This window comes from Enhydra lutris, unplaced genomic scaffold (assembly GCF_002288905.1).
Source record: "Enhydra lutris kenyoni isolate GAN:26980312 unplaced genomic scaffold, ASM228890v2 scaffoldscaffold47, whole genome shotgun sequence".
NCBI classification, from domain to species: domain Eukaryota; kingdom Metazoa; phylum Chordata; class Mammalia; order Carnivora; family Mustelidae; genus Enhydra; species Enhydra lutris.
Window position 1 is genome coordinate 2,615,836 of NW_019154131.1, and position 27,011 is coordinate 2,642,846.

At 40.7% G+C, this 27,011-nt stretch overlaps 1 protein-coding gene across 2 annotated transcripts in view; it reads left to right on the top strand.

Moving 5' to 3' along the window:
* LOC111156570 (lysine demethylase 4C) overlaps positions 1-26,012 on the top strand; it is a 467,853-nt gene extending 441,841 nt beyond the window's left edge. For both annotated transcript variants that reach the window (XM_022517552.1, XM_022517553.1), the window contains 3 exons: positions 16,810-16,929; positions 20,140-20,232; positions 24,936-26,012. In XM_022517552.1, coding sequence (XP_022373260.1) covers positions 16,810-16,929; positions 20,140-20,232; positions 24,936-25,112 — 390 coding nt within the window. In that variant the 3' untranslated portion in view covers positions 25,113-26,012. The remainder of the gene's footprint in view (positions 1-16,809; positions 16,930-20,139; positions 20,233-24,935) is intronic.
* The last annotated feature ends 999 nt before the right edge of the window (positions 26,013-27,011 follow it).

Genomic DNA, 27,011 nt, shown 5'->3' on the forward strand with positions numbered 1-27,011 from the left:
TTGATAAAACAGTGAATGTTTGCCAAGTAATTCTTCAACACGACAACACCAAAATTGATGAGCCATACTTACCCTTTATGGAACTTCCATCTTGACACACAAACATTTAAATTGAGCATAACTGTGCATATATAGACTTTGGCCTCACCGTACAGTGCATCCTAACTTCTTTTAATCCATAGCTGTCTTCAGCACTCATTTACCTGATTTTGCTTCCCCAACCCTTGTTTTCTGTGCATGTAGCCTGGGTGATTCCTTCCCACTCTGGAACTTTCAGTTCCTTTTGCCTTCAGTGCCTGTGCCTCTTTTCCCCAGAGCTTCCACATTATGAACCAGGGTAAGGGTGATGCATCTGCTGTGTGCCCTGAGAAGAGCTCTCATTTACGAAGGAGATGGACGGTGTGGCCTTCCAGAATCTTGAACATCCCTCATTTTGGAAATTCATTTACCTTGCTTTAAAGGGAAAGGATCAGTGATTTACGTTAATAGAAAAAAATGTGTTTGGTTGGCAGTAGTAAGAATTAGCAGATAATATTTAACAATCACATATGCACAGTGTTTTGTATTATGTACCCATGACTGACTAACATTCAAGAAATACAGAAGGCTATGAAAAGGAAAGTACAAGTCCTTGCAGTACCCCACCTCTGGGTACAGCCCCACTTGCTGCTTTGTATATCCTCCTAGGATTTAAAAAATGAAGATACAAGGTTTATAAGTGCGTATGTCCATGCAGATTTTTGTTTGAGTGCACTAGGCACAATTTGACTTCCTAAAGCCAGGAGTTGGCATCCCATGTACTATTAACATTATTGCTAATTCGTTATTAGTGATGGGATGTTAAAACCATTTCCTAGAAAGCCATCCCCTTTTCTCTTCCTCTACTTCCATATATACTTTTTCCACCGTATCATTTCTGGGGTTTTACCCACACCTATTCCCCTCTTAGTTTAACCTATAAAAGCTGGGCTTAGCTGTTCTGGTGGTGGCATCATATCCACTGACCCCCTCTTTAAGATGTCCGTATACCCTGTAGTCCTCCTCCCTTTGGCATATTCTTGGTTTACAGTTGCCAGTACTTACAGATCTACATCAATTCAAAACTGTGGCTACATGTTTCAAGGAAAGTAACGAGGATGCTAACAAAACTTCATGTGTTTTTGGGGGGGAGATTGAAAAAAGACCTATCATAATTGAGATATTAATTGACTGATGACTCAGTGTTCATTAAGCAAGTCAGATGTTTCAAGAATCAGACTTCAAATAAAGATTAATAACCAACATGAAAAGAACAAAGAGGTTCCCATTTCAAAAGTTTGTTAACTCTCAGAAAGAGGGCACAACAGAATCCTTGATGGAATGCTGAACCAAGCATTCCAGGCTTGAGTGTGATCCATCAAGCTAAATTCACTGCTCTTCTCTAATGTATTTTTAAGTCTTTGGATTAAAAGCTCTTGTTTGGATAAATCCGACAATAGTGTGTTATCTACATATCATTTTCATTCTTGTCTGGGAGCATAAAAACAGCAAAATTCTCCCTAATTTCACATTACGATTATTTTGATTTGACAGTCTTTTTGACAACACAAGAATGATTTGGGGAGTTTCTGAAATTTCTGACTTCCCTTTAAGGGTAATAGTGTTGAGTAAATATATTGATTCATTATCCTCTCCTCAGCCATCTTACTTATCTGTCTGCCATTTGTGGCAAACTAGTCTCTGCAGAAATAGGTTGGTAGTAATTACACACGTCCTGTTCTTCATAAGACAGTCTGTTATGAACATGATTGTTTAAGTTTATGCATTTGCATTAAATCTGAAAGGAAGGACATGTGAAATTAACAGATAGAAGAAGTGGCTTACATGTAGATCGGGGTTGCTCACATTTTATTGCTGTGCTCCGGCACATTTGCAACTTTGAGGAAATTCTGAATTACTTCATTGCTACATACATATGCTTGAGGACTTGTCTGCTTCTGAACTTAATATAATATAGGCTGACATTTTTTTTTTACAAATCCTGTTCTCACAAATCCTTTCATTTGCCTTCACCCCTTCCTATTTCTCCTGTTTAAACCTGTATGTGGATCCTCTCTCCAGATGTTGCTCATTTGCTCAAAATCTTGCACTGCTAGGCTGTAAAAGGCAAAATTAAATTTAATGATAGCCATCTCTTGGTGAGTTGTGACTCTATGCAAGTCGTTTCACTGTTCCGTCTTTCTCTTTAAAATGGGGACATTGTCCTAGGGGGATCTCTTACACCTCTTCTGACTCTGGCAGGGGAAAAAACAAATGGGTTATCCTGACTCATTTCTGACTGTAAGTATCAGAATGTGACCCTGGCATCTATGTCCATTCTTTGGCGCACACAGTCCCCATTCCGGATTCCAGGCCTTGATGACCACGTAAGGGGTCATTGTGAAGGAGCACATGCTGGGCCTGCTTGGCAGAAGCTGAGAGCTGGAAGGTGGCTGTTGATCTGGGTACACAGCCACACACTGCAACATGGCATGACATTTATAAACTGCGACATCATTTGGTGACTAGACGACCAAGCTATTCTTAGGTCTCAGCCCAGGAGTAATTAATCCTTGACATATTTTTACACACCATGATGTCTTTCTGCAGTTGTACATTTTACCACAGAAGCTTTGTAAAAGCCATTTCCACAGCAATAGGCTCTCCACACACCTGTCTGTCTCATCATTTCTAGGCTTTTTGCTTCATCCCCCAGCAAGTTACACAGCTGGTTAGGTTAAAACAGAGCTCCTTGTGTGCCCCTCAGAGAACGCGGTTGTGCTTTATGAATAGGTTTCCTTGGGGTATTGATCCAGAAAGATGCTCGGTCTCTGTGACCATGGAAGAAGCCGATGTTGTAAGGAGCTGAAGGAGCACAGCCACCTAGTGACTGAGGTCAGTTCAAGAGAGGAAATAACTGTCCATCTGTGCCTGATTCTTATTCCTATTCTTTGCATACTCCACTCCCAGTACTTTGATAAAGGAGGACTGGCACATGAGAAGAGTTTGAGAAATTTAGGAACCTTAACCCTAATCCACTGTAACTTCAGTGAGGCTTGAACAGGATGCTCAATGAGAGAATCTTAGCCAGGAGTCTCTTGTCTAAAAGCTCTGGTAACCATTGGCACAGTTCAGGGCCTCTACATATGTAAGATAGGCTAAGCGGTAAGTCCCCTCCCGCCACAGCCTTTAAGCCACCCATTCCCTCCCCTGACTTTACTCTGTGACTCCCTCAAATTCCCACCCACTGCAGAGGTCTCCTGTATCATAGCTGTGGTGAGTGATCCTCAAGTCCATTGTTGAGGATTGAGTCATTCAGTCCTCAAGTCCATTGTTGAGTCACTTGTCACTACAAGTGACAGGGAGCTCACTACCAATCTGTTGCTGTAATTATTAGGAGGCATTGGCTTCTTTGCATGGAGCCTAAATGTTGGCTCTGAACCACCCAAAGAACCAGTCTTGTTCTTGACCTCTAGAACAAAACTGAATAAGCCCCTACTGACAGCTCTTCACGTTTGTGGAGACACAGGCTCCTCCTGAGTCTTCTCAAATCCAAACCAAATTTTCCTCCTGCCTCACCTATTTGCTGTGGGAAGGAATGAATGATCTAATGAGAAAGTGGTTTTCAGAGTGCTCTTCCTTCAGGACACCCCTGAATATGAAATTTTTTTGGACAGTGTCCTACTCTTAGATGTGAGAACACTGTGCCTTAAAGCCAATCTGACCATGCAAGCATGACAACTCCTTGTTCTTTTCATCTAGCCATTGAACACTTACCAATGCAGCTAGGAGGAAGATTAAGTGAATTACTTATACAGCTATTAAAAATCATGTTTTCATGGAACACTGCATCAAAAACTAATGATGTACTATATGGTGACTAACATAATAAAAAAAGATCATGTTTTCAAAGGATATTTAATGGTACAATATAATAAATGGAAAAATTGGTGTATATAGTATGATCCCAATTATTTATAAAAGTATAAATGTACAAAAGGAAAAATCCTCAGAGGAAATGCATTGAAATGTTACTGATTATCTCTAGAGAATGTAATCATAGGTGATTGTGATTTTCAGTTTTATCACCTTCTTATAGTTTCCATATGAGCATGTTTTATTTTTTTTATTTTTATTTTTTTAAATCATTTATTTTTATTTATTTTCAGCATAACAGTATTCATTGTTTTTGTACCACACCCAGTGCTCCATGCAGTCTGTGCCCTCTCTAATACCTACCACCTGGTTCCCCCAACCTCCCACCCCCCCACCTCTTCAAACCCTTCAGATTGTTTTTCAGAGTTCATAGTCTCTCATTGTTCACCTCCCCTTCCAATTTCCCCCAACTGCCTTCTCCTAACTCCCCATGTCCTCCAGCATGTTTTATTTTTATAATAAAATTATTTTTTAAAAAGATCTGAACCATTCTAAGAAACTCTTTATTTTGTGACTCATTTTCTCTGGTTTTCTCTATCTGGATCCTTTCAGATTCTTGTGTCAAATTTTCATTTTAGTTCTCTTATCTCTTGAGGCATCTTGAAGCTCTCTGGAATATGATAACCACATAGTGTGCTAATAATCATTCTGTTAAAGTACTTTGCACTGTAATTCTATGACAGAGGAGTTCTCACACTTACCTTTTTTATTTTTTATTTCAATGTCTGTATCTTCCACTAACAAGCTGCATGAAATAGAAAGCCACATCCGTTTTTCTTAGAATATAAGAAATGCTTGAAAATTAGGTGTTGAGTGAATGACTGCCCCACTTGTCCATTTACTGGCCTGGTTACCTGGGGCACATAATTGTGCTTCTTACCTAGATGGGAGATGACATCTGCTTACTGACCCTTGGATCCTTAGTTAGGATAACCTTGTCTGATCATCTTTTGTAGTAGGTTCTTGGCTTCTTAGTGCGTCCTCTCCTCAGAATTTTAAATCTTAAGGTTCATCTGCTCCCAAGGTTTTCTGTCATCTTGCTATCATCCTCCAGATGTTCCTCGTTGATATGAATTAAATCCAGTCATCGTTCACTTGAAACTCACCAGCTGCCAGTCACTTGTGCTGTGCTTTTCTCTTCCCCTCTCCTCTCCTTTTAAATATATTTTAGCTCTAATTCTCCCAACAATCCTTTAAGGTCATGTTATTATATGCATTTGATTGATGGGGAAACCAGTGCATCAAGAGTAGCGTGGGTCCAGTCACTTCTTTGACTCCAGGCATGTGACCCCAGACCTTGGAAGCTGTGCTCTGTGCTGCGTCAGTTGCTTTGAGAAGTAGAACGTACACTGTGGAGCAGAATGCGAATCCACAGAGGCCAGCGCTGGCCAGGCACTGCTCTTCTGACTGCAAAGCCCCTATTATGGCAATGTGAGCACAGGAAAGTCTTCCTGTCCCATAATGCTTACCCCTATCTTTCCTTTCCTCCTCTTTTTCCAGCTTTTGGAACTGATATTTATTTTTATTTTTTTAGAAGATTTTATTTATTTGACAGAGAGATCATAAGTAGGCAGAGCAGCAGGCAGAGAGTGAAGGGGAAGCAGGCTCCCTGCTGAGCAAAGAGCCCCATGCAGGGCTTGATCCCAGGACCCTGAGATCATGACCTGAGCTGAAGGCAGAGGGTTAACCCCCTGAGCCACCCAGGTGCCCCGAGAACTGATATTTATTTTTAGAAACCATGACCGAGAAATTCACCTCAAAACTGTCTCTGTTTTGCGGCATAAATTTTTATTGACATAATAAAATATTTTGTTCCCTTCATGTTTCTTAGCCTTTGCCACAACTATAAAAAGGGAGAAAAGATCTGCCCTATAGATGGCAATGTTTTCTCCTTATTTAAGTATGAAGAGTTCCAGTCCTGGTGTGCTTATGCCTTAGTGTCTGCAGGAAAAACAGGATGAAGATGCAGCCAGTCCAGAATGGTGTTGGCTGTCCCTCCATGGTGGCAAGAACTTGATGTGTAGAGACAGCTATGCAAGCCTGGGCAAGGGAGTTGACACCAGTTACCTTAACCCTAACATGGAGGTAATACTAAATACCAGGACTGTTGTTGAAAAAAACTTTTTTAAAGATTTTGTTTATTTATTTGACAGAGAGAGAGATCACAAGTAGGCAGAGAGACAGGCAGGGGCAGGGGGTGAGGGAAGCAGGCTCCCCACTGAGCTGAGAGCCCAATGCGGGACTCGATCCCAGGACCCTGAGATCATGACCTGAGCTGAAGGCAGAGGCTTAACCCGCTGAGCCACCCAGGTGCCCCAAAATTGTTGAAATACAATGTATAAAGCAGTTAGTATAGTGTCCAGCACATAATAAACACTCAAGTAGTGATGTGACTGTGTTTCTGATTGTTACTGGTGGTGGCAGTGGCTAGTAATTTTCAGTTAACCCATTGGTTAGAAGTCCCTAAGCATAAGATTCCCAGTAATACGTTCAAATGATATATCCTCCAAAACTTTATTGAAGATCTAAGAAGAAGTACTATAAAGCTTGAAACATGCAGATTCCCTTTTCCAAGAACTTTGTGTTTCTGGGCTTATTTCACACATCTTATTTCACCCATCCCCCACCCACTTCCCCTCTGGTCACCACCTGTTTGTTCTCTATAGTTAAGAGTCTGTTTCTTGGTTTATCTTTTTTCCTTTGTTTATTTGTTTTATTTCTTCAATTCCATATACGAATGAAATCATATGGTAATGTCTTTCTCTGTTTTTGTTTATTTAGTTTAGTTTTGTTTTTTTGCTTAGCATCATACTCTGTGGCTCCATCCATACTCATTAGAAGATGAACATGAAAGATTTCCTGTTTGGGTTCCTGGTGTGACAGGGCATTGGCCCTGCAATCGTTGGTGACGTCCTTTCAGAACAATCTCTAGAAGTAGAGAAAGGGGTCAGGGCTACAGCTTCGTCCTCCTGACTTGGCAACCCCGCTCAGCATATTCACTGGGATTGCTTCACCAACTGTGGGTGCCCCAATAAAATCAAGCTGCTAGTGCCAAAGCCTCCAACAGTGATCCCCAAAAGCGCTGCTGGAGCTACCAGCTTGCTGCTCTGTCTGACATATGTCTTTAAGGATTACATAGCTGCTCTCACCACAGCTTACAAAGTTTTCACATTTACCTAGCCAAGTGAGTGCAGGAGAGTCCTGAATCAGGGCTCTTTGATTAATTGAGTTTATGTGGAGGGTGACTTAACTATGAGGGAAAGACGTGGGGGATTTTGGTTAACCACTAGGAGAAAGTCCTTGATACAGTTGATGCCACAGAAGGGTGAGTCGTGGACAGAGTCCCTGCATTCCAGCCACCTACCTATTATTATATATGGTACCTCATATTGTAGATATTCATGGGAATATTTGAGTGCCCAACTGGACTTGAATTCCTTGAGAGAAAAGACTTCAGAAGGACTCTTTTTGTCTCTGTATTCCCAGGGTGGAGCTCAGAACCAGGCACAGAGAAGAATATATACCAGAGGGAGGGAGAAAAGGCTGGGAAGGGGGGGGGTGGGACTCTCTCAAAGGTGGGTAAGTGAATGAGTAAGTATGGTAAGTGAATGGTACATAAATGAGTCTTTCAATTTCATTAATCCTCTCCACTACCAAGAATCCTTGTTAGCATTTCAGAGCCCTGCCATTAACTGCCTCTGTGTCCCTCTCTCATATGCCATTTCTGTTAGGTCAGCCCCTCACTGTCACCTCTGGTTCTAGTTAATGACTTTTCTTATGCCGTATCACTTAAAAGAACTAGAAAGATAATTTTCAAAACAAAATGCCTAACTTGGTATTTTCTGTGCCTTTTAAAGCCTTTGCTTGCCAGAATCTCATCTATTTCTAATAGTGTCACTTCTTTTAGAAATATATTATCTGAGGCTTAATGCTGTGGTAACATTTAGAAACATAAAACAATCTCTGTCTCTGGCACCTCAGTATTACTGGGCATGGTATCCGCTCTTGGCTTTTGGCAAAAGGGTAAGTGTGTGCTAAACTTGGCCCTCAGGAATTCACCAAATATGTGTCAGTGTTGTTTTTTTCTCTCTCTGTGGAGAAGACACTATGTTTTAGAAGACAGGTGTGGTTAAGTGTCAGGGCATTGGCAAAGGGTGACTGCTGGGAAAGAATCTAGCTGTTTGAGGGAATAATGAGGCATTGCCCCAGCTGAACAGAGACAACCAGAGCATCTTGGGGGTGGAGAAGGGGTGTTTGTTTGTGCTTCCCTTACAAAAGAAAAAACTACTAAAAAGGAAAGCTCGACATCAGAATTGGAGTTTTCCCAGAATGAGGAGTGTCATTGTGGAGGCAGGTTGGCTTGAACCCATTATCCCCCAGGCTACAGTGACAGTGTTTTATAACTGGGACAGAGCACAGATAAGATACCTCAGTGCAGGGGTATTTCAGATTTTCTTTCAGGTATGTTAGATATCTCTCACTGTAGAAAAGCTACACGCAAAGGAAGCAGCTTGGAATTAGTTTTTTCTTTATACGTAGAGGTATAGTGTATTCTGGAGATAATCTCAAGCAGCAATTATCAACATGGCCAAGCATCATATTGTTCAGTAATGCATTTAGCTAGGACCATACCTTAGATTGACTGAATCAGAATTTTCTGTGGTGGTTAAGATTTATTGCACTAGAGAAATGAGTCTGATGTTGAATTTTTCAAAGCTTAATGAAATTAACTTTATAAATAGTTTATGTACCTTTTTATCAACCTATTTCTGTTCTAAAACTCGAAGAATATAGTCAGTAATTTGGACAAAGATTCATGGAGAAAAGTATATAATGGCATTATAGGTGATAGGAGAAAATTGGAATGACCTATATATCTTACAGTGGGAGAGTGATTTAATTAGTTGTGAAATAGCCATAATGTTGCATGTATTCACACAGTAAAATGGAGTTTTAAAAAGATAATTAATAACTAAGAAGATATTCATAATTATAGGCGATAAATGGCAAGGTACAAAATCATAAATGTACACGAATGGACAAATATTATATGATTTCATTTATAATGAGGTACTTAGAAATAGTCAAGTTCATAGAGACAGGAAGTAGAGTGGAGGTTGCCAGGGGCTGGGGGTAGAGGGGAATGGGGAGTTTGTGTTTAATGGATATAGACTTTTAGTTTGGGATGATGAAACATTTCTGGAGAGGAGGGTGGTGATGGGTTGTACTACATTTTGAATGTACATAAAGCCACCAAAATGTGTATTTAACAATGATTAAAATAGTAAAATTTATGTTATGTGTATTTTACCACAATAAAAAGGAAGAACTCTTCCCTCCAAATGCTGTGGAAGGAGTGAAGGAGCAGGGCATGAGCTGCAATACTGAGCTCTTCACAAAAGGCAGCCTTGTCTGCTTCTTTGGAGAGCTCAGTTGTGCTCCATGTGAAAGAAAATAAAGTTTGTAGCTGTGAAAAAAATTATGTTATGCATAGGAAGGTCTTTTTTAAAAACATATAGAAGCATAGAGATAAAACCAAATGGTAACAGTATTTACTTTTTAATCATTTTTTTCATTCCAGTATAGTTAATATACAGTGTTAAGTTAGTTTCAGGTGTACAATATAGTGTGATTGAATTCTACACATTACTAAGTGCTTATCATGATAAGTATATTCTTAATCCCCTTCACTTATTTCACCCATCCCCCACCCGCCTCCCCTCTAGTCACCATCAGTTTGTTTTTTATAGTTAAGAGTATGTTTTTGGTTTATCTTTTTTCCTTTGTTTATTGTTTATTTCTTAAATTCCACATATGAATGAGATCATATGGTTATGTCGTTCTCTATTGTTTTGTTTTGGTTTTGCTTAGCATTATACTCTCTGGCTCCATCCATGTTTTTGCAAATGGCAAGATTTAGTTCTTTTATATAGCTGAATAATATTCCATTGTAGGTATATTCTACTTCTTTATCCATTCATCAGTAGTCAATGGACACTCAGGCTGCTTCCATAATTTGGCTAGTATAAAGAATGGTGCTGTAAACATCAGGGTACATACATCCTTTTGAATTAGTGTTTACATATTCTTTGGATAAATCCCCAGTAAGGGAATTACTGGATCATATGGGAACAGTTCTATTTTTAACCTTGGAGGAATCTCCAAAGCCACCATGGCTCTACCAGTTTGCACCAACAGTATGTGAGAGTTCTTTTTTCTCCACATCCTTGCCAACACTGGTTGTTACTCTTGTGTTTTTGATTTTAGCCATTCTGACAGAGTGGTAACAGCATTTACTTCTAGGTGATGAAAATATGGGGTTTTTTTTTTCTATCTTTTAAAATTCTGTAATTTCCCCTACTGAATTTATAGTAGATGCTCAGAACAAAGAATTATTAAGAAAAATAATATTAAAATGTTTTCTATCTTTGTTATCTTCACATGAAGGGTAATATTAAATATGACTTCTATTTAACAAATAGTCCAGGATTTAACCCTTCCAAATATGGTTCATTCCTTCAAAAGAGTCCCCTTGAGAGACTACCATTGATCAAGATACTTGGTGACTCACCTTTTTGGCTTGGGATGTATTCTTGTGGATATCCCTAAAGAGAGTACATCTTCAGATTGTGGTGTTTAATGAAAACTTGGGGACACTCACAAATGACCTAGAGCCAAGACTTGTGATTAGGAAGGTAGTCTATGAATATATTCTTTCTCTTTTTGAAAGATGGCTTTCCTCGTAAACACTTTGAATGAGGACTGGGTGCTCTGGGAAGCCCTCCAGTTTTATATTCCACCATTAAATGAAAGGTGTAATAATCTCTGCTTTGTGAGGAGAGGGATCTGCCATCATAAACAGCAGTTACTTACCATTTAGGGTTGTCAGCTGTAAGCAACAAAAAGTGACTGTAACTGATTGAAGCACTAAAGAAACTTAGTGGAAAGTTATTAGGAAATCCACAGTCTCCCGGTATGCCAAAGAACAAGGTCAGAGAAATGACAAAAACAAGGGAGGCTGCTCAGTTGGAACATGGGCAGGACCAGGCCACAGACCCAGTCCAGGAAGGACACAACTGCTTCCCCTTGTGTGGTCAGCCTGGCCCTGCGCTCTGCCTTTGGTGCACGGGTGCTGCTGTTACGGCTGCCACTGCTGCACTCTGAGAGTGTTCTCCTCTCTGTTGCTTCTCTGCGTCTTTGATCATAGGGTTTACATTCTGAGCAGGTGCAGCCGATTGGCCAGCCCCATCCATGTCTGCTGCCAGGGAAGCTGGGTAAGGGAGTATCTGGCATTTTCCAGTGTCTGTAATGGCCGGCCAGTTCTGCCTCCCACTGAGAATCCGAAGGGGAGATAAGGGTTCAGATGCTGGGCAGCCAAACAAATGATAGATAGCTAGTTCAATTAGTACATGGCTATCAGTCAGTCTTGTCGATCCCTGCCAGAGTCCATTAATGAGCAGGTGATTATCCCTCAAAGTGCCAGCAGCTGCTGGTATCAGTTTGCTCCCCGTCACTTAAGCACTTTCCCCAAGGGGGACTGTCAGAAGTTCCAAACTATATGCTCATTAACCACTGGGAGTTCAAGTACCACATCTTCCTGTGCTACAGCTGGACTGACAGACAGGGTTGCCTGCTCTGTGGTTTACACTTGTTAGGAGTAGAGGTGGGACTCAGTCAGGGGGAACATGGCAAAACGGGCAGCATTCAAGCACAGCCAGTTATAGAGGTCCTTGCAGAGGCCCCAGTAAGAGTCCCAAGAATGCGGTGACTTCAGAATTCCAATAATCAGCCTGGTGGTCACGCTTTTCTCTGTAGTTGGTAGAGCAAGCATGGGAGTCAGCCCTGACTTTGGCAGCAGTGTGATATGACACTGTGCTCTCGCCTGGGTTGATGACCCATCCCAGTCCTTTCATCAGAGCCGTTTAATCACAGGCAGAAGCCTGCCCTTGACTGTGAGTATGATTTCTGTCTTTAATTTTCACATTATCTATTTAGGACTCTAGCTACAGGCTTAGCGGCAGCTCCAGACAGCAGTGTCCCTGTGGACAGGGCTCTGGCAGGCTTTAAGGAAGTTCACACATCCCTGGAGGCAGTATGGCAAACAGTAAACAGCTTTTATGTCAGGTGAAGCCAAACTGCTTCTGAGGGTCTAGACAGCAACTGGGAAAAATGCATTAATCAAGGTTTTAATGCATATAATTTTCCAGCAAAGGTGTTTACTTGCTCCAGCAACACACTAAGAACTGCATTAGGAAAGACTTCTTTAGCATTTTACATCCTTTACATCCTTTAATAGACCTCAAATACCAGAATGCTTTAAAAAAAATCACATGGGTCACATAGAGCTATGCGGGGAGGGAGGCTGGAATCTTCTTTTTGAATGTGTGCCTCAGTGGTTTGGACCACACTTTAAGGAGCTATGCTCCTTGTGCACCGCCCAGGGAGATGTGAGCCAGCTGAAGGCCTTTAAGAGAGGGGGCAGACCATTCACTGGGGCTTTTCACAAACTAAATCCCCTCGTGATTTTATTTTTCAGACTTCTTATTTTTAAGAGAAACTTTTTTTAAAGAAATATGAAATCTTACTCCGATTATTCAGTCAGTAAATCTTAGTGATTTATCTCAGTGATCATGGCAACCAAAGCTCATACTCCACATGGATCTCCCTTAAAGGACCCTGAGGCACTCACACCATACAGATATGGGGTTCAGTGTGACAGGCCTCCAGGTGTGGACAAGATGCCCTCTGTCTCTAGCTTGGGGAGCTAGACATTGTTCACTCCTCCAGTGTCTCACACAGATGGTCAGTAAATATATACTGGATTAATGATTGTGAGAATTTGGGAGACTCCTGCTTTGGAGGGACCAGGAAGACCTCAGTAGCAAACCTTTCAGCTTCTTTTCATCAGCCCACATGCTTCTACTTCCATTCCTGTTTGAATGCTTTTTACTCCATGTAGTCATAGAAAGTTTCTGGCAAACTCAAAATTTTGAGACAGCTAGTGAGTTGATCATCTATGGAAGAAACTAGATTTTACAGAAATACATTTTTTTATGTTTTACTATGAGCTGCCTTAAATCCATTTGGAAAGTAGCTGGGGTATAAAGAGTGAATAATACTAAATGAAGTTTTATGCAAATCAGAATAAAACTACTTCCAGCTAAGTGACCTGGCAGAGAATGAGAAGGTAGCCCTCAAGGCTAAGAGGGATGTCTCCTGATGGAGGATGAGAAAAGGAGAGTCACAGAACAATTTTGTGTTGTTATGTAGTTGGTTATTTTTCTTTTTTCTTCTTTACTATGACCAAAGAAAAAAAAAAGTTCTGAAGGTAAGACTGAGAAAGCAAACTGAAGTGTCCTTCCTAGATTTTGACATGAAAGAGTATGAAGTGATTTTTTTGTGACTGATACAGAGCAAAGTTGGGTAGAGACTGAGCTGTAAGCTGCTCTGAGGTCAGGCACTGTCAATGCCAAATTAAGGCTCGTGAGTAAAGGGTAAATTGACAGTGAGACAGATATAAAACTGTATCTCAGACATTTCATTTTCAAACACCTTAAAAAAAAAAGAATTGTTTCTCACTTGGTAAAGTTGCATGTGTTTAGTTTATTAATAAAGCTATATTTTTATGATAAATTGCTCAAGTATCTTCATACTTTGCTTAGGCCACATTTGCAAGGCCATTGCCACACCTTTGATGATATGGTACTTAAAATTTCAGGTCCAGGATTTGTTTTGGAGAATTATTTTAAAGGTTAGACAATCTCTCTCAAAGGTTAGATGTCTTAAAGTAAGGACCTGGGTGCCTGGGTGGCTCAGTGGGTTAAGCCGCTGCCTTCGGCTTGGGTCATGATCTCGGGGTCCTAGGATCGAGTCCTGTATCAGGCTCTCTGCTCAGCAGGGAGCCTGCTTCCTCCTTTCTCTCTGCCTGCCTCTCTGCCTGCTTGTGATCTCTCTCTGTCAATAAATAAATAAATAAATAGTAATTAAAAAAAAAAGTAAGGACCTAAGTCTCCTAGGGAGTGCATCCTCTGTGTTCCCCCAAGGCCTTGAATTCCCTCTCCTGGAATTGAAGGGCCCAATAAATAGAATTATCTTGCCTAAGGAAAAGCAATAGAGAGAGACAATGGAGTCAGGATTTGGAGATTGAAAAGATCTTCTTCATTACTAACAAAGCAGATGTTGTAGTGTGTAGTTTATGTCTGTGGGCAAATAGGGTTCCTAATACTGGACCTGAGGATTAGACAGGCCTCCTAGTGACAAGGGTACAGGATACCGCCAGCTCCTCTACAGGGAAGGAGCAGTGCAGAACTTGAGTTCTCTGTCCACAGGGTGGCTCCAAAGAGAAAGAGAACATGAGGAATAAAGCCAGTTACCAAACTTTACTGGCTCCCAGCCCCTGGGTATCTCAGCACATCTTTTTTACACAGTTCCATCTATAAAGTAACTTAGGTCTAAACAGGTTAAGAGTAGGAGTGGTAAACTTGGTGTCTGATGAGTGTCATTGTGTTCCCCCTGAAAATATCCCACAGAGCCCCTGCAAGTTTGCTGGGTTGCCCCAGGGCCCTGTGGTACATAGTTTGGAAAATGCCATCTCCTTCAGAACTCAGCAACAGAATTCAGTCACTGCTTATTCTCTTGGAGGAGTGGATGAATGAGAGTGGTAAAGAAGCCAGGAACATGGGGCGCCTGGGTGGCTCAGTGGGTTAAAGCCTCTGCCTTCGGCTCAGGTCATGATCCCAGACTCCTGGGATCGAGCCCCGCATAGGGCTCTCTGCTCAGCAGGGAGCCTGCTTCGTACTCTCTCTCTCTCTCTGCCTGCCTCTCTGCCTACTTGTGGTCTCTGTCAAATAAATAAATAAAATCTTAAAAAAAAAAAAAAATAGAAGCCAGGAACATTACCCCAGTGGAGCGCCTCCAAGTGGAAGAAAACTTCAGAAGAGGGAAAACACACACTCTTGTGTTGCCTCCCTGCTTCCTACTCCTATCCCCAAAGTTTCCAGGTTTCAGCTTAGTTATCCGAGAGCTGACGTAGTTTCCCAGCCTAGGAGACTGGATAGTATGTACAGAGAAGCTGTACGCTCCAGCATTCTTAGTACCAGGGACATCTTCGGAAGGGAAATGCCAAGTAAGATGATGACCCCAGGGGCATATATGGAATACATTTCTACAGCCCACCCTTTCGATTCTGCATGTCCAGAGGTCAAATAGCACAGAAGGCCAAGGAGAAACTTACTTTTATTTAACTAAATTAGATGCAGACTGTCAATTCTTTTTTTCTTTTTTTTTTAAAAAGATTTATTTATTTATTTATTTGGCAGACAGAGATCACAAGTAGGCAGAGAGGCAGGCAGAGAGAGAGGGGGAAGCAGGCTCCCTGCTAAGCAGAGATCCCGATGCAGGGCTTGATCCCAGGACCCTGGGATCGTGACCTGAGCCGAAGGCAGAGGCTTTAACCCACTGAGCCACCCAGGTGCCCCCAGACTGTCAATTCTATGGAGCCTCTGTGCAAATTTTTCTTTGCCCATAGCTTTAAATGGAAGGGAGTCTGCAGTGAGCAAAATGCATAGCTGAGCCTCTCATGTATAATACAAACATGACAATAAAATGGCCACTCCTTTATAATACAGAATTTCTACTAATAATGAAAAGTAATAGATGGTGGATTTCTAGTCATAAACAACTAAATATTTACTGTGTTTGCCTCTCATTTAAACCGTAGAGCCATACCCAGTCTGCATTTATAGCTTGATTGGTCAAGTGTGCATTTCCATCAGTCAGATTGGCCTCATCAGTAAAATACCGGTATTAGCAGAACACAAATTGCTAAATGTGCAAAAAATTTACCAAAGAGATCAAGTACTTAATTCATTTGTATTAAAATTTTACTATGTCATACCCAGTACAAATTTAAGAGTTTGCAAACTGTGTCTTTGAAAACATTTTATGAGACCTGTTACTGCCCTTACCCACCAAAAAACGAAGCACCTTTCAGGATGGACTACAGGGGCTTGGTCTAAACTACTCTCTTAGGAGGAGACACTGTTAGTAGAAGACATGAGATGAAGAGACTGGCTATGGGTGCCACCCATGGATGCCCGTGGAAGGAAGAGGGGTGGTCACTTAATGGGCGGCTGGCAGAAGCAGGCCCCTCCAGGGAGGTGCAGGGATCTTCTAAAGAGGCCTGCCAAAGTGCACACACCCCTCCTAGCCTCACCTGCCAGGTTGCTGGTGCTTCTTGCTTTCCTTTTCCCTTGCTGTTTTGTCACAGCCTGCTGGCTTAGACCTCACTCTGTTCCTCCCTGGCCCCATTTCCACCTGTGTGTCCCAACTCTTATTCTCCTATTCAGCTCCACTCCTCCAGAGATGCTGACAACCCCCCTGGAGGCTCAGTTTCCTTGTCAGTAAAATGGGGATAATTAATAATCTCTGCCTACTTCTTGGAGTGATTATTCGGGATCAGATGAGTTGTATGTTAAAGCAGTCGGTTAACTGCAAAAATGCTGTATAAATGTCAGGTGTTGTAAATCATGAGCTGGTCTCTTCTTTAGCTAAAGGAGTTTCCATGCATATTTTAGTTACCTTCTGAAAGAGTCTTTGTCAAGTAGCAAATGTAAATGCTGCTGTTTTTTTCCTGCTTGGCTTATGGTAGCTCCTTTGCAACTTTATGATGTAGGCTAAATCTTTAAGTACTCCTTTGGCTCATATCTCTTCCCCTGAACACCCATGCAAGATCATAATCCATAAAACACAGAGGCAATAACTCCTTTTAATTGCCAGGAGTTCATCATTTGCTAAGTTCTAAATGCAGTCACTTAGACACTTGCCTTGAAAAGCCCGTCTGTATTTCTTCCACAGAGCCGAGACTGTGTGAAGCTGGGCCCTCCTGCTGAGGGAGAAGTCGTCCAAGTCAAGTGGCCTGATGGCAAACTCTATGGGGCAAAATATCTGGGATCAAATGTTGCCCACATGTACCAGGTGAGCACTGTCCCGTGTGAGATGTTTGCTGAGATGAATAGGAGAAGCCAGAGGGCAGATGGATATCCACTGTGCTGCTGATCAATAAGCCACATGAATTTGGAGCACCTCATATTTTATAAAGGAGGCAAAGATTTGGTGTCTAATGACCCAGACACTGGAGTTTTAATATCAAGTTCAACTCTGGAAAACTAATAGCATTTGATGGATGGTTTAATTGTAAAGAATATAGTTAGGCCACAAAGATAAGGAACTAGATGGTAGGCTGCTTTCTTGTGTGTATATCACTCGGAGAGAGACTAATTGGCTGCTTCATCTCACCGTAAGCCAAGACAATGATGGCTTTTCATCAGCCAGCAGCCCCTGAATGGGTGGCTTTTGCCTGAAAGACATACCCCCATTGGGTGTCTCCTCAAACCTAAATCAATTATGTATTGACACAGTTGTGGCCACCTAAGCGTAAACGAGTGCTTAGTTCATGATAAGTACAGCAATCAGTTGGATATTTGTTCACTAGGGAACTCTACATATTACTAAAGAGTATATATACAATCAAATAATGAAAATATTTTATCCCTATCAGAAATGAAAATGAGTTAAACTCTAACAAGGAAAACAACACAGATGGCAAATGTACGTTTATATTCCTTTAGGCTTTAAAAAGGAATACATTTATTAGAATCAATGTATCATAGTGCTTTCAGTAACACCATGGCAGAGATCACTGTTCTCAAGCTAAACAGAGTAAAAACAGGAAGATTGAGGTAAAAGAAGAAAAAACTAAGAAGGTTCAGGCCTATTTAGTTAAAAACAGCTTGAGAATGGTAAGACTGCCAGTTTCAGCAGGGAAATTGTTCAAAGACTGGTAAGGGACAGGGGCTTTAGTGGGAGAGCACATTATAAGACATTGTACCAAGAACTACAGCATGGTGTAATTAAAGGGGTTCAAAGAGGTTTAGGAAACTTGGACATTTTTTAAGGTCTAGAAAAGCCCGAGGTGAGTAGGGAGGGGAGGGCATTTATACACATGTTGCGTATATGTGTACTCACACCCACATGTGTGCATGTGTGTGTAAAAGCTATTTTCCCCTTTGTCATAATGTTAAGTTGCTGGAGCTTCTGTGTGTCAGAATGCCCAGAATTAGGCAAGAATCATAAGAAAGACTGATCATACTGGAGACTCCTAGAAAAGAAGCATTACTACATTATTCAAAAGGAAATAATTGTATTTAATTAAACAATAAATGCAAAAGTGAAGCATCTTATACATGTAGCAAAGCTATTAGCTACATGAAAAGTATCATAATGAGGACATGCTGAAATTCAGGCTAATTAGTAATTGGTGTGTTAATGTCAGTTGAATTTATGATGGCCTATCAACATAGAACTACAAGCATATTTATAGACTCAATGAAAAAGTTAAGGCTAATATTAAAGTTGTCTCTCAAGTGCAAGTAGTTTAAAGTTCCTCATTAAACCAAGGGCCCTTTTAAGATTATTTTGTGTTTTGTGTCTAATTATTCCATCTCATTATTGAATAAGGAAAGACGTTTATAAAAATAGATGTAACCAAAAGAATTCCTATTACACAGTGCTAAATATCCTAAGTGTATGCATTTTTTTGACCCTCCCAGTAGCCCTGTAAGATAAATGTTTTTTACTCCATTTTACAAATGAGGATAAAAAGGTTACATGAATTTAATAATTTGTTGAAGAGCACACAGCTGGTAAAGGGATGGGCCAGAGTTTACTCTCAGCTCTGCCCCAACTAGAGTGAACAACCATCCCAGCTTCCTAGGGACTGTCCTTGATTTTAGCACTAAAAGTCCTGCATCCCAGCAGACCTGTTGGTCCTGAAATGATTGGTCATCTTACTCTACTCCTTTGCCTTTTTCTCTCTCTAGAATTTTCAAATTATGTAAAACAGAAGAAAGTTAGGCACAAGTAGTTCTAGCTATGCTATCAAATTGTACAAATGAGATGACACCTTTGCCTAATTAAATATTAAAGAAACCATTCTACTAGAACAAGGCCAGGAAGAGAAGTCTCCTCATCTCAGCCTTCTGGGAGGTAACAAGGGAGCTCTCCTGTGACTGAGACCTAATTCCACCCTATTGTTTCTGCTTAGTCAAATGTAAACAGTACATGGATAAGAAATTTATTTATGTATATTATCCTTATTGTATTATTTTTTTTTAAACTCCAACAGATTTTTTTTTTTTAATTAACGTAGTATAGCTGCATGGTTTCATTTACCTTTTAACCAGAAGTACAAGCCTATTTTTATAGCTTACATTTCAGACAGAAAACTTGGGGACTTCAAAAATATCATAAATTGTTCAGGATTAGAGAACATAATAGATTTTCTGCCCTGATTGCATCCCTTTTGTTGTTTCCTCCTGGTAGAGGTCATGTGTTAAACCTAAACCAAGAACAATTACCTGAATCAGGCATTTGATGAATTTCCCCCCAAATATTCTAGGTTTCTGTTAGCCAGTATCGTTTACTTTTCTCTGACAAAATCTCCTAAAATGTTGAAAAAACTGGTTATGAAATTATTTGCTGCCATTTGATTAGCTTGAAGAAAAAGTTTTGAATTTTCATTTCAGATGAAAGTTTTCACACATTGCTGTGGTTTAGATGTTATGAGGTTCAGAACCTGGGATTTTCCTGGCTGAATGGTTTAATTTGACAAAAGTGAGTTTTGAAAGTTAAAGTTTTCTAAGAACTTGAGAAATTACTTTATCTGGGAAGATTATTATACAAGAGTATATATGTCATCCTTTCTTCCTCATGTAGTATCAGAGCCTCTTAAAGAAATAAACCATACATACAGGCCCAGCCAGTCTTAATCCTAAATTGGCCACAATCTCATGTTCTGAGAAATCATTTGAGCAGCAGCTATGTATTTCTTTGTTTTTGCTTTGTGGTGAGGATAAAGTTTTCATATCACATACTCCAAGACACTTATTTTAAGAATTTTGACCTGTTTGAAAACATATATTGTTCTTAGTTTGATAAGGCAAAGAGCTTTCCTTCCTCCTTAGCTGTTGGCTGGTTCTCTTGTTCGTTCTGCTTGAGTCCTTTTTTCCCTTTTTTTATGGAGTTAATTGGAACCTTGGGAAAAAATGGTGAACACTTTTATGTATGAATGTGTGTATGTATGTATGTGTGTGTACATATATATCAAGATATCTTATTTCCCACTAGGTTGAATTTGAAGATGGATCCCAGATAGCAATGAAGAGAGAGGATATCTATACTTTAGATGAAGAATTACCCAAGAGAGTGAAAGCTCGTTTTGTAAGTGCTGGCAAATACCCCTCAGGGATCTGCCATGTGAATCTCGAATCCTATCCCTCTGTTTCCCAAGCCCAGCAGGAAACGTACTTAGGCCTTTGGATTGATTTTCAAGAAGGCTAGTGCAACTTTTCCCTTACTTAGGCAAACCTCAAATTGGCCCCAAACAGGAAACCAGTGCAGGTTCCTTGTTTTCCTTTCTAATGAGGTCAAATGATCTAATACTTATTGGCATACCAGAAGAGTTGTTGAATATGTACTCTGTGCAAGGCGCTAGGAACATACAAAGGTACCATCCAGGCATTTATAATCTTGTCAGCAAAAGCAACATTACAGGAAGTTTTCAGTAGTAGATTAAAGGGGACACAATATAAATGAATATTTGGTTTTCTATAGCCTTATCATATATTGATTAACATCTCTCCAGAAACTCATTAATGTTTGTGTCAGTTCATAATTAAACCAAGCTCTCACTATTTAACTAAAGGAATAAAAAAAGCCCAAAAACTATGTGTGGGAATATTAAAGCTGTTAAAAAAAAAGAGAATGTTTTTAATTTCAGGCTTTATACATGCCATTAAAAGACAAATAAACATGGACAAATAACTCAAAACTGAAGTTTTAAAAAATATAATTCACAATAACTTAGTTTTCATTATTGCATCATAAAATATTTAGTGGACCCTGAAATGAAATCAATTTTACTCATTAGACTTGCATCTACTACATCTGCAAAATGATAAATCCTGAATAGGGAAATTTGAATGTATGGGATTTTTCTGACTAAAATGGAAAAAAAAAAATTTTTTTTTCCAGAATAAACGACATGCTTAGTTTTCAGTGAATGCTTATGACAATACTTTTTCTGCAGTTATAGAGTTACCTTAATTTGGAAAATCCTTGGATTCCTTAATTCTTTGGTTGTATATTTAGCTCCTTTTCCTATCAGGTAGGGTCCTGGGGACAGGGTAACTGCACCAAGTATCGACTAACTTTCTGAGCCGCATCCTTGAGAGGAAGGTCTTTCAAAGTGAAGTAGTGAAGAGCAGAGGGACAGTAACAGCATTGCTGCCCACCCAGTGAGAAACGTGACATGTAGGGGAACCACAGACCTGAAAATAGATTAGCCACCAGATAATCTGCAGGGAAAGATAAAAAATCAAATATTCCTATTGTAAAGACATTGGCTAATTCCTAACAAAGATCTAAAAATTCTGTCCCTGTATCTTAAAAATCTCTTAAGAACCAACTTTCTTCTTCAAGATGCTAAACATAGCAACACTCATGCTATGCCTCTGTCTTCCCTAAGTTCTCCCTCCTCTTCCTGCCCTTCATTGCTCCTCTCCTTCCTTCCTTCCTTCCTTCATTCATTCATTCACCTAGAGACTGAAGGATGGGCAATGGAGTAGGTAGGCCTAAGTCTCTCAGGTCTTTGATTTTCTAATGTGTGTATGACTAAGCATTGGCTGGGTCTTAGAGATTTCAAATACTATTTCTTAATCATATTAAAAGAACACTTTTTACTTTCTGCTCAGATCACAATCTCTTTGTTCCATAATAGATTTGTCTCCAATATCAGGTTGCCTTCCTGCACAGCTTTATTTGAACCTAGCTCCTGAGTGTCCTAAGATCCATTTCTCTGAACAGTTACACCAACATCCAACTTTTTTTTTAATTTTCAGAGGAAAAAAAATTTTTTTTAAATATTTTACTTTTATTTGACAGAGAAAGAGATCACAAGTAGGCAGAGAGGCAGGTAGAGAGGTGGAAGCAGGCTCCCTGCTGAGCAGAGAGCCTGATGCAGGGCTTGATCCTAGGACCCTGAGATCATGACCTGAGCCAAAGGCAGAGGCTTAACCTGATGAGCCACCAATGCGACCCAGAAAAATTTTTAATTAAAAATAAGTCAGTAAAGGGGCGCCTGGGCTCTCTGCTCAGCGGGGAGCCTGCTTCCCCCTCTCTCTCTGCCTGCCTCTCTGACAACTTGTGATCTTTGTCTTTCAAATAAATAAATAAAATCTTTTTTTAAAAAGTCTGTAAAAAATATGTAAATCACATATATTATCTGAGTGTAACCTGTATGTCAAACAATTGAACCTAGTAGAAAATATCTTCAGGAACAAAGGCTCACAGTCACTAAATCCAGCTTGCCACCTCTGTTTTTATTGAATCGAAGACTTATGTGCTCCTGTTACAGCAGTCCAGCCTTTCCTTCAGGTTGTATATAACCCTCTGGCCCTTGGTTGGTCTATCTATGACTGCTGTTGTTTTTTTTTTTTTTTTTCCAGTTGGTGAAACAAATCTAATTGGAAATCTCATTGATGGAAGATATTTTATGATTAGAGAAATCTCTTTTGTTTTTTTTTAAAGGAGGGTGGGTTAGCAGCCTCACTGCTAAACAGGAGGCCTCATATTTTAATGACTGCTGCTCACCCAGACACATGCTGACTTGGGAAGAAATTTTTCAAAAGAGTCAGCAGTCCACCTCGGTGATTTTGCGGGGGTTCTTTCCCACTAACTTCAGAAACGGCCCCATTACCTTTTATTGTCTCACAGAATAACCATGGCAATGGTGCATAATTAAGTAGAGCTGCTGGTAAATCGGTTTTATTATTATATTTGAGAAGCTGCCTTTTGCTGTTTTCACACAATGGCAACACTTTCATAGATGTTTTATTTTCTCCTTTGGTAACTTTTAGCACTTATAAAAGGGAAAGATTACTCAGAGGAAGTACTTTGCCAAGAATGAATGAAACAAAAATGTTTTCTCCTAACGGCAGAGGGTGCCCAGCAAACCCATAATCTTTTAGTTATTTTCTTCCTGAGTGAAGCAAGGTAGTGTCTGGGGGTCCATGCAGGTAGCCTGTTACTCTGGATAACCATCTCATGAGCTAGCAGGGTACATGCGTGCTATGTACTTGGGTCCATTTTTTAGTTTTTAGGCTTCTTTGTAACTTCCCCATTGTTTATCTCTTCTTCATGATTGACCATGTGTTTCAAGTTCTCAAAGCTGAATTCTGCCTCTGTCACCAACCAGAGGAGGTGGCCTCAGTGACAGTGAGATGCACTGTGCCTTGGCATCATCTGGAGTGATCCACCTCAATGAAAACCAGTTGGAAATGCATTTTAGGAGACAAAATAGTAGAGAATTAGGAAGCAAAAATTGTGTCTTAATGTGGGCTTTACCTGAGCATAACAGAAGAAACCCACATTCCTTTACCTGGCTAACACTTAATTGAGCAGTGACTAAGGGCCGGGCATGTTGCTTGGTGTGGAGGACATGTAAAAAAAAGATCAGTACTCACTCCGTAGCATCCTCACCCTCAAGGGATTCAGGAATCCCCAGTGGAGAGAAAGTTAACTGCCCCTTATCTTTGCCACTGATCTCATTCTGTATTGGTACATAAAGTCTTATAGGAACCAAAAGAAGGGCCCTCAAGTTTTCCTGTGTCAGAGAAAACAGAATAGTGTCCATGCAAAGGAAAAAGTACATCTAATGACAGAAAGGCATGAGCCAGTAAGGTGTGACCAGGAACTGCAAATAATTCTATCTGACCAGCATATGGGGTAGGATTTTGCCAAGTTATATAGGTCTAGAGAGCTTGAATACCATCTTAAAAAGCAGCAAAGCTATTGAAAGATGATAAGCAGGGATGCATATAATCAGATAGTTTGTAGAGCACTTTCTTCTAGTGGTTCTGTAGCAAATAGCCTGGAGGTGTAGCATTTGCCACAGTGGTTTAAGGGAGGAGATGTGAGGCCTGTACCATGGGGCCAGCAGGAACAAAGAAAAAAGGATGGATGGCTGTAAGGAACATGTAGGGGATGGTGGTGTAAGGACATGGTGGGGATGGGGTACATTTACAGTGACTGTTAGGTTTCTGATCAGTGTAGCTATGTCTCTGTGGGTAGGATAGTTATGCCATTTATGGGGTATCGGAAGGATAGTAACGGGGAGGGAAGACTTTGAGTTCAATTTAGGGCAGGTTGATTTGAAGTGCCTCTGGGAACAGTACTCTGAGATGCTGGCTGGGCAGTTGGACATACAGGCTTGTGCACAGAAGGAGGTCTGAAGTGGAGTGAGAGATATGAGCATCCTTGGAGAAGAAGCAGAAGTGTGGATTTGAGGGCTCAGGAGCATATGTGGAGAGGAGAAATGCTAAACATCAGGAGCATCAGAGTTGAACAGATAGTTAAGAAAGGAGAACCCCTGAGACATCAACAGGAGCAGCCAGAAGAAGAGAGGCAGGAGGAAGGGCTTATAAAGTGTCAGAGAAGAGAGCAATTCCAGCAATACTTAGGTGACAGAATAGAAAAGTATCATAGGAACTGGGCTGGAGCAAGGACAGTTTCAGGGAAGTTGTATGGGCAGAGGCCCAGAGGTAAATAGGAGTAGGGTGAGTTAAAGATGACTGTTGACAGAGTTGTCAAAATCCTGGTTGGGCAAGAGCCAGAGGGGAAATGGCAAGTGAGGGAGATTTATATGAGAAGACTTTAATTCTGCTTCTGCTGGGGGAAGGTCCCTGGGGGGTGTGAGATCCTGAAGAAAGCTGGGGCTACATGGAAGCAGGAGCCTGGATGGAGCAAATCCTGGGCTAGTGTCCTGGCCTCTGCATGCCACTCCAAGCTGGCTAGATCAGGTCTTTGTCCATTCTTGTCATGATCAAATGCCATGCTTTCCACAGCGTGACACTGGCTCTTTCTAGTCCACAGCCTCTGATATGCGATTTGAAGACACATTTTATGGAGCAGACATAATCCAAGGGGAGAAAAAGAGACAAAGGGTGCTGAGTTCCAGGTTTAAGAATGAATATGTGGATGATCCTGTGTATCGCACTTTTTTGAAGAGCTCTTTTCAGAAAAAATGTCAGAAGAGACAATAACCTGCATATACTGCTGCGAGCAACAGAGCAACGTGGACCAGAAAAAGAAAGATTAAGGGACAACCTTGGGGCTATGCGATGTGTCTCACTGGAGTAGGTGACAGGGTGTGTCTCTGACAGTGGAAAATTAGGCTTTCCAGAGTTTGGTCACCCAGACCACAGATTATAAGTGTTATTAATTGGACAATCTGAAGTCCTCCCCTAGTCTTGCTTTCACTTGTGAGCAGTTATCTTGGATGATCCCAAAGAATTTTTCTAAGTGAAAGGAAATAATAGTGAATCATCCACCAAAAAAAGCCACTGAGGAAGGAGGTGGATCCTCACTTGTGGCCTAATTGTGCCCTTAGTCAGGAAACACATGGAGACTTCTCTCCCCAACCCCAGCAAGTGGGAGCCTTGATACCCAGGTAAGAGGGTAATAATTTATATATTTTCCACAGTCAGGGAAGGACTCTCACTTATTTGTTTTAAATGGTGGTTTTTATAAAACATTTTTAAAATACAAATGGCCTGTATGGTAATGAGATTTACCCGTGTGCGATCTGTAATGTCCCTTGTACAGAACTTTTACATTTTTTTATATCCCTATTACTTTTGATTGTGTCTGATGAGAACTGAGTTGTTGGCCTTTGTGAAATTTTTGGCTCTTGAGAAAGAATTCTTATGAATTGTATGGGAATTTTATATATTTAAAGAGGGAGATCTGGGGCTGTTATTTTTAAACACTTTTTCCATAATATTCTGAGTAGATATTTATAAAATATATTTCTTTCATTATGTGTTTGTAAAATTAGAGTTTAAATAAATATGCTTTGATGCATAGTTTTCAACTAATATGATTTTTCCTTTTTAAAACAGCCTGAAAATGTACTAGTGTTTAAAAATAAAGATTTCCATTTTCTCCAATTCTGTCTCCTGACTTGCTTTTTGGTTTATGTTTAAATCAACAGAAAAACAAGTTTTCTTTAGGAGCTGGCTAAAAAGTTTGTCAGGCCCTTCTTCGTTCACAGACTTTTTATATAACCGGACACATTGCCAGACCTTTCAGACATGTCACTGGGCATAAAGGCTCCTCTGCCGGCCCACAGTGTCAGTTCAGGTGTTTCCCTCAGCTTATTCTAGGCTTGAAGAACTCTGAGCACCTAGAGTCTAGAGCTTTTCTCATCCCAGGTTTCTTGTCCCCAGTGACCTTTAGAAAAGGCTGTATGGACCCTCTAGTCCCTCCCCTCACTTTATAGATGAGCGGTGGAGGACAGGCAGGAAAAGATTGCTCAGGGTCACAGAGTCCTTAGTGACTGCTTCAGTTAACTTGAGTCACCATCATGCTGCATTCCAAACAACTACAAAATCTCAGTGGCCAGCCATCGGAAGACCAGGTTGGCTGGTCTAAGCTGGGCTTGGCTTGGCTTAGCAGCTGTGCTGACCTTGGCTTAGGCTAACTCACAGGTCTGCTCCCCATGTCTCCCATCATCCCACTGGGCCCAGTGAGCTAGCTCAGATATGTTCTTCTCATGTCAGTGGCAGAGGCTGAAGAGCAATTGAGCCCAGCAGAGTAGGCACATTTCAGTTTGCTCTGTGGTGCTGGTTAACATCCTATTGGCCAGAGCCAAGGATTCAAGGGCATTTCAGAGTTTCATGGCAAAGAGTGAGGATGTATCATGTTACTGTGGAGAGAGTAAAGAACTGAAACTGTAATAACAGAACCATAGTTAATTATCAGTTCTCCAGGGGTGCTTGGGTGGCTCTGTGGGTTAAAGCCTCTGCCTTCAGCTCAGGTCATGATCCCAGGGTCCTGGGATCGAGCCCCATGTCAGGCTCAGCGGGGAGCCTGTTTCCCTCCTCCTCTCTCTGCCTGCCTCTCTGCCTACTTGTGATCTCTGTCTGTCAAATAAATAAAAT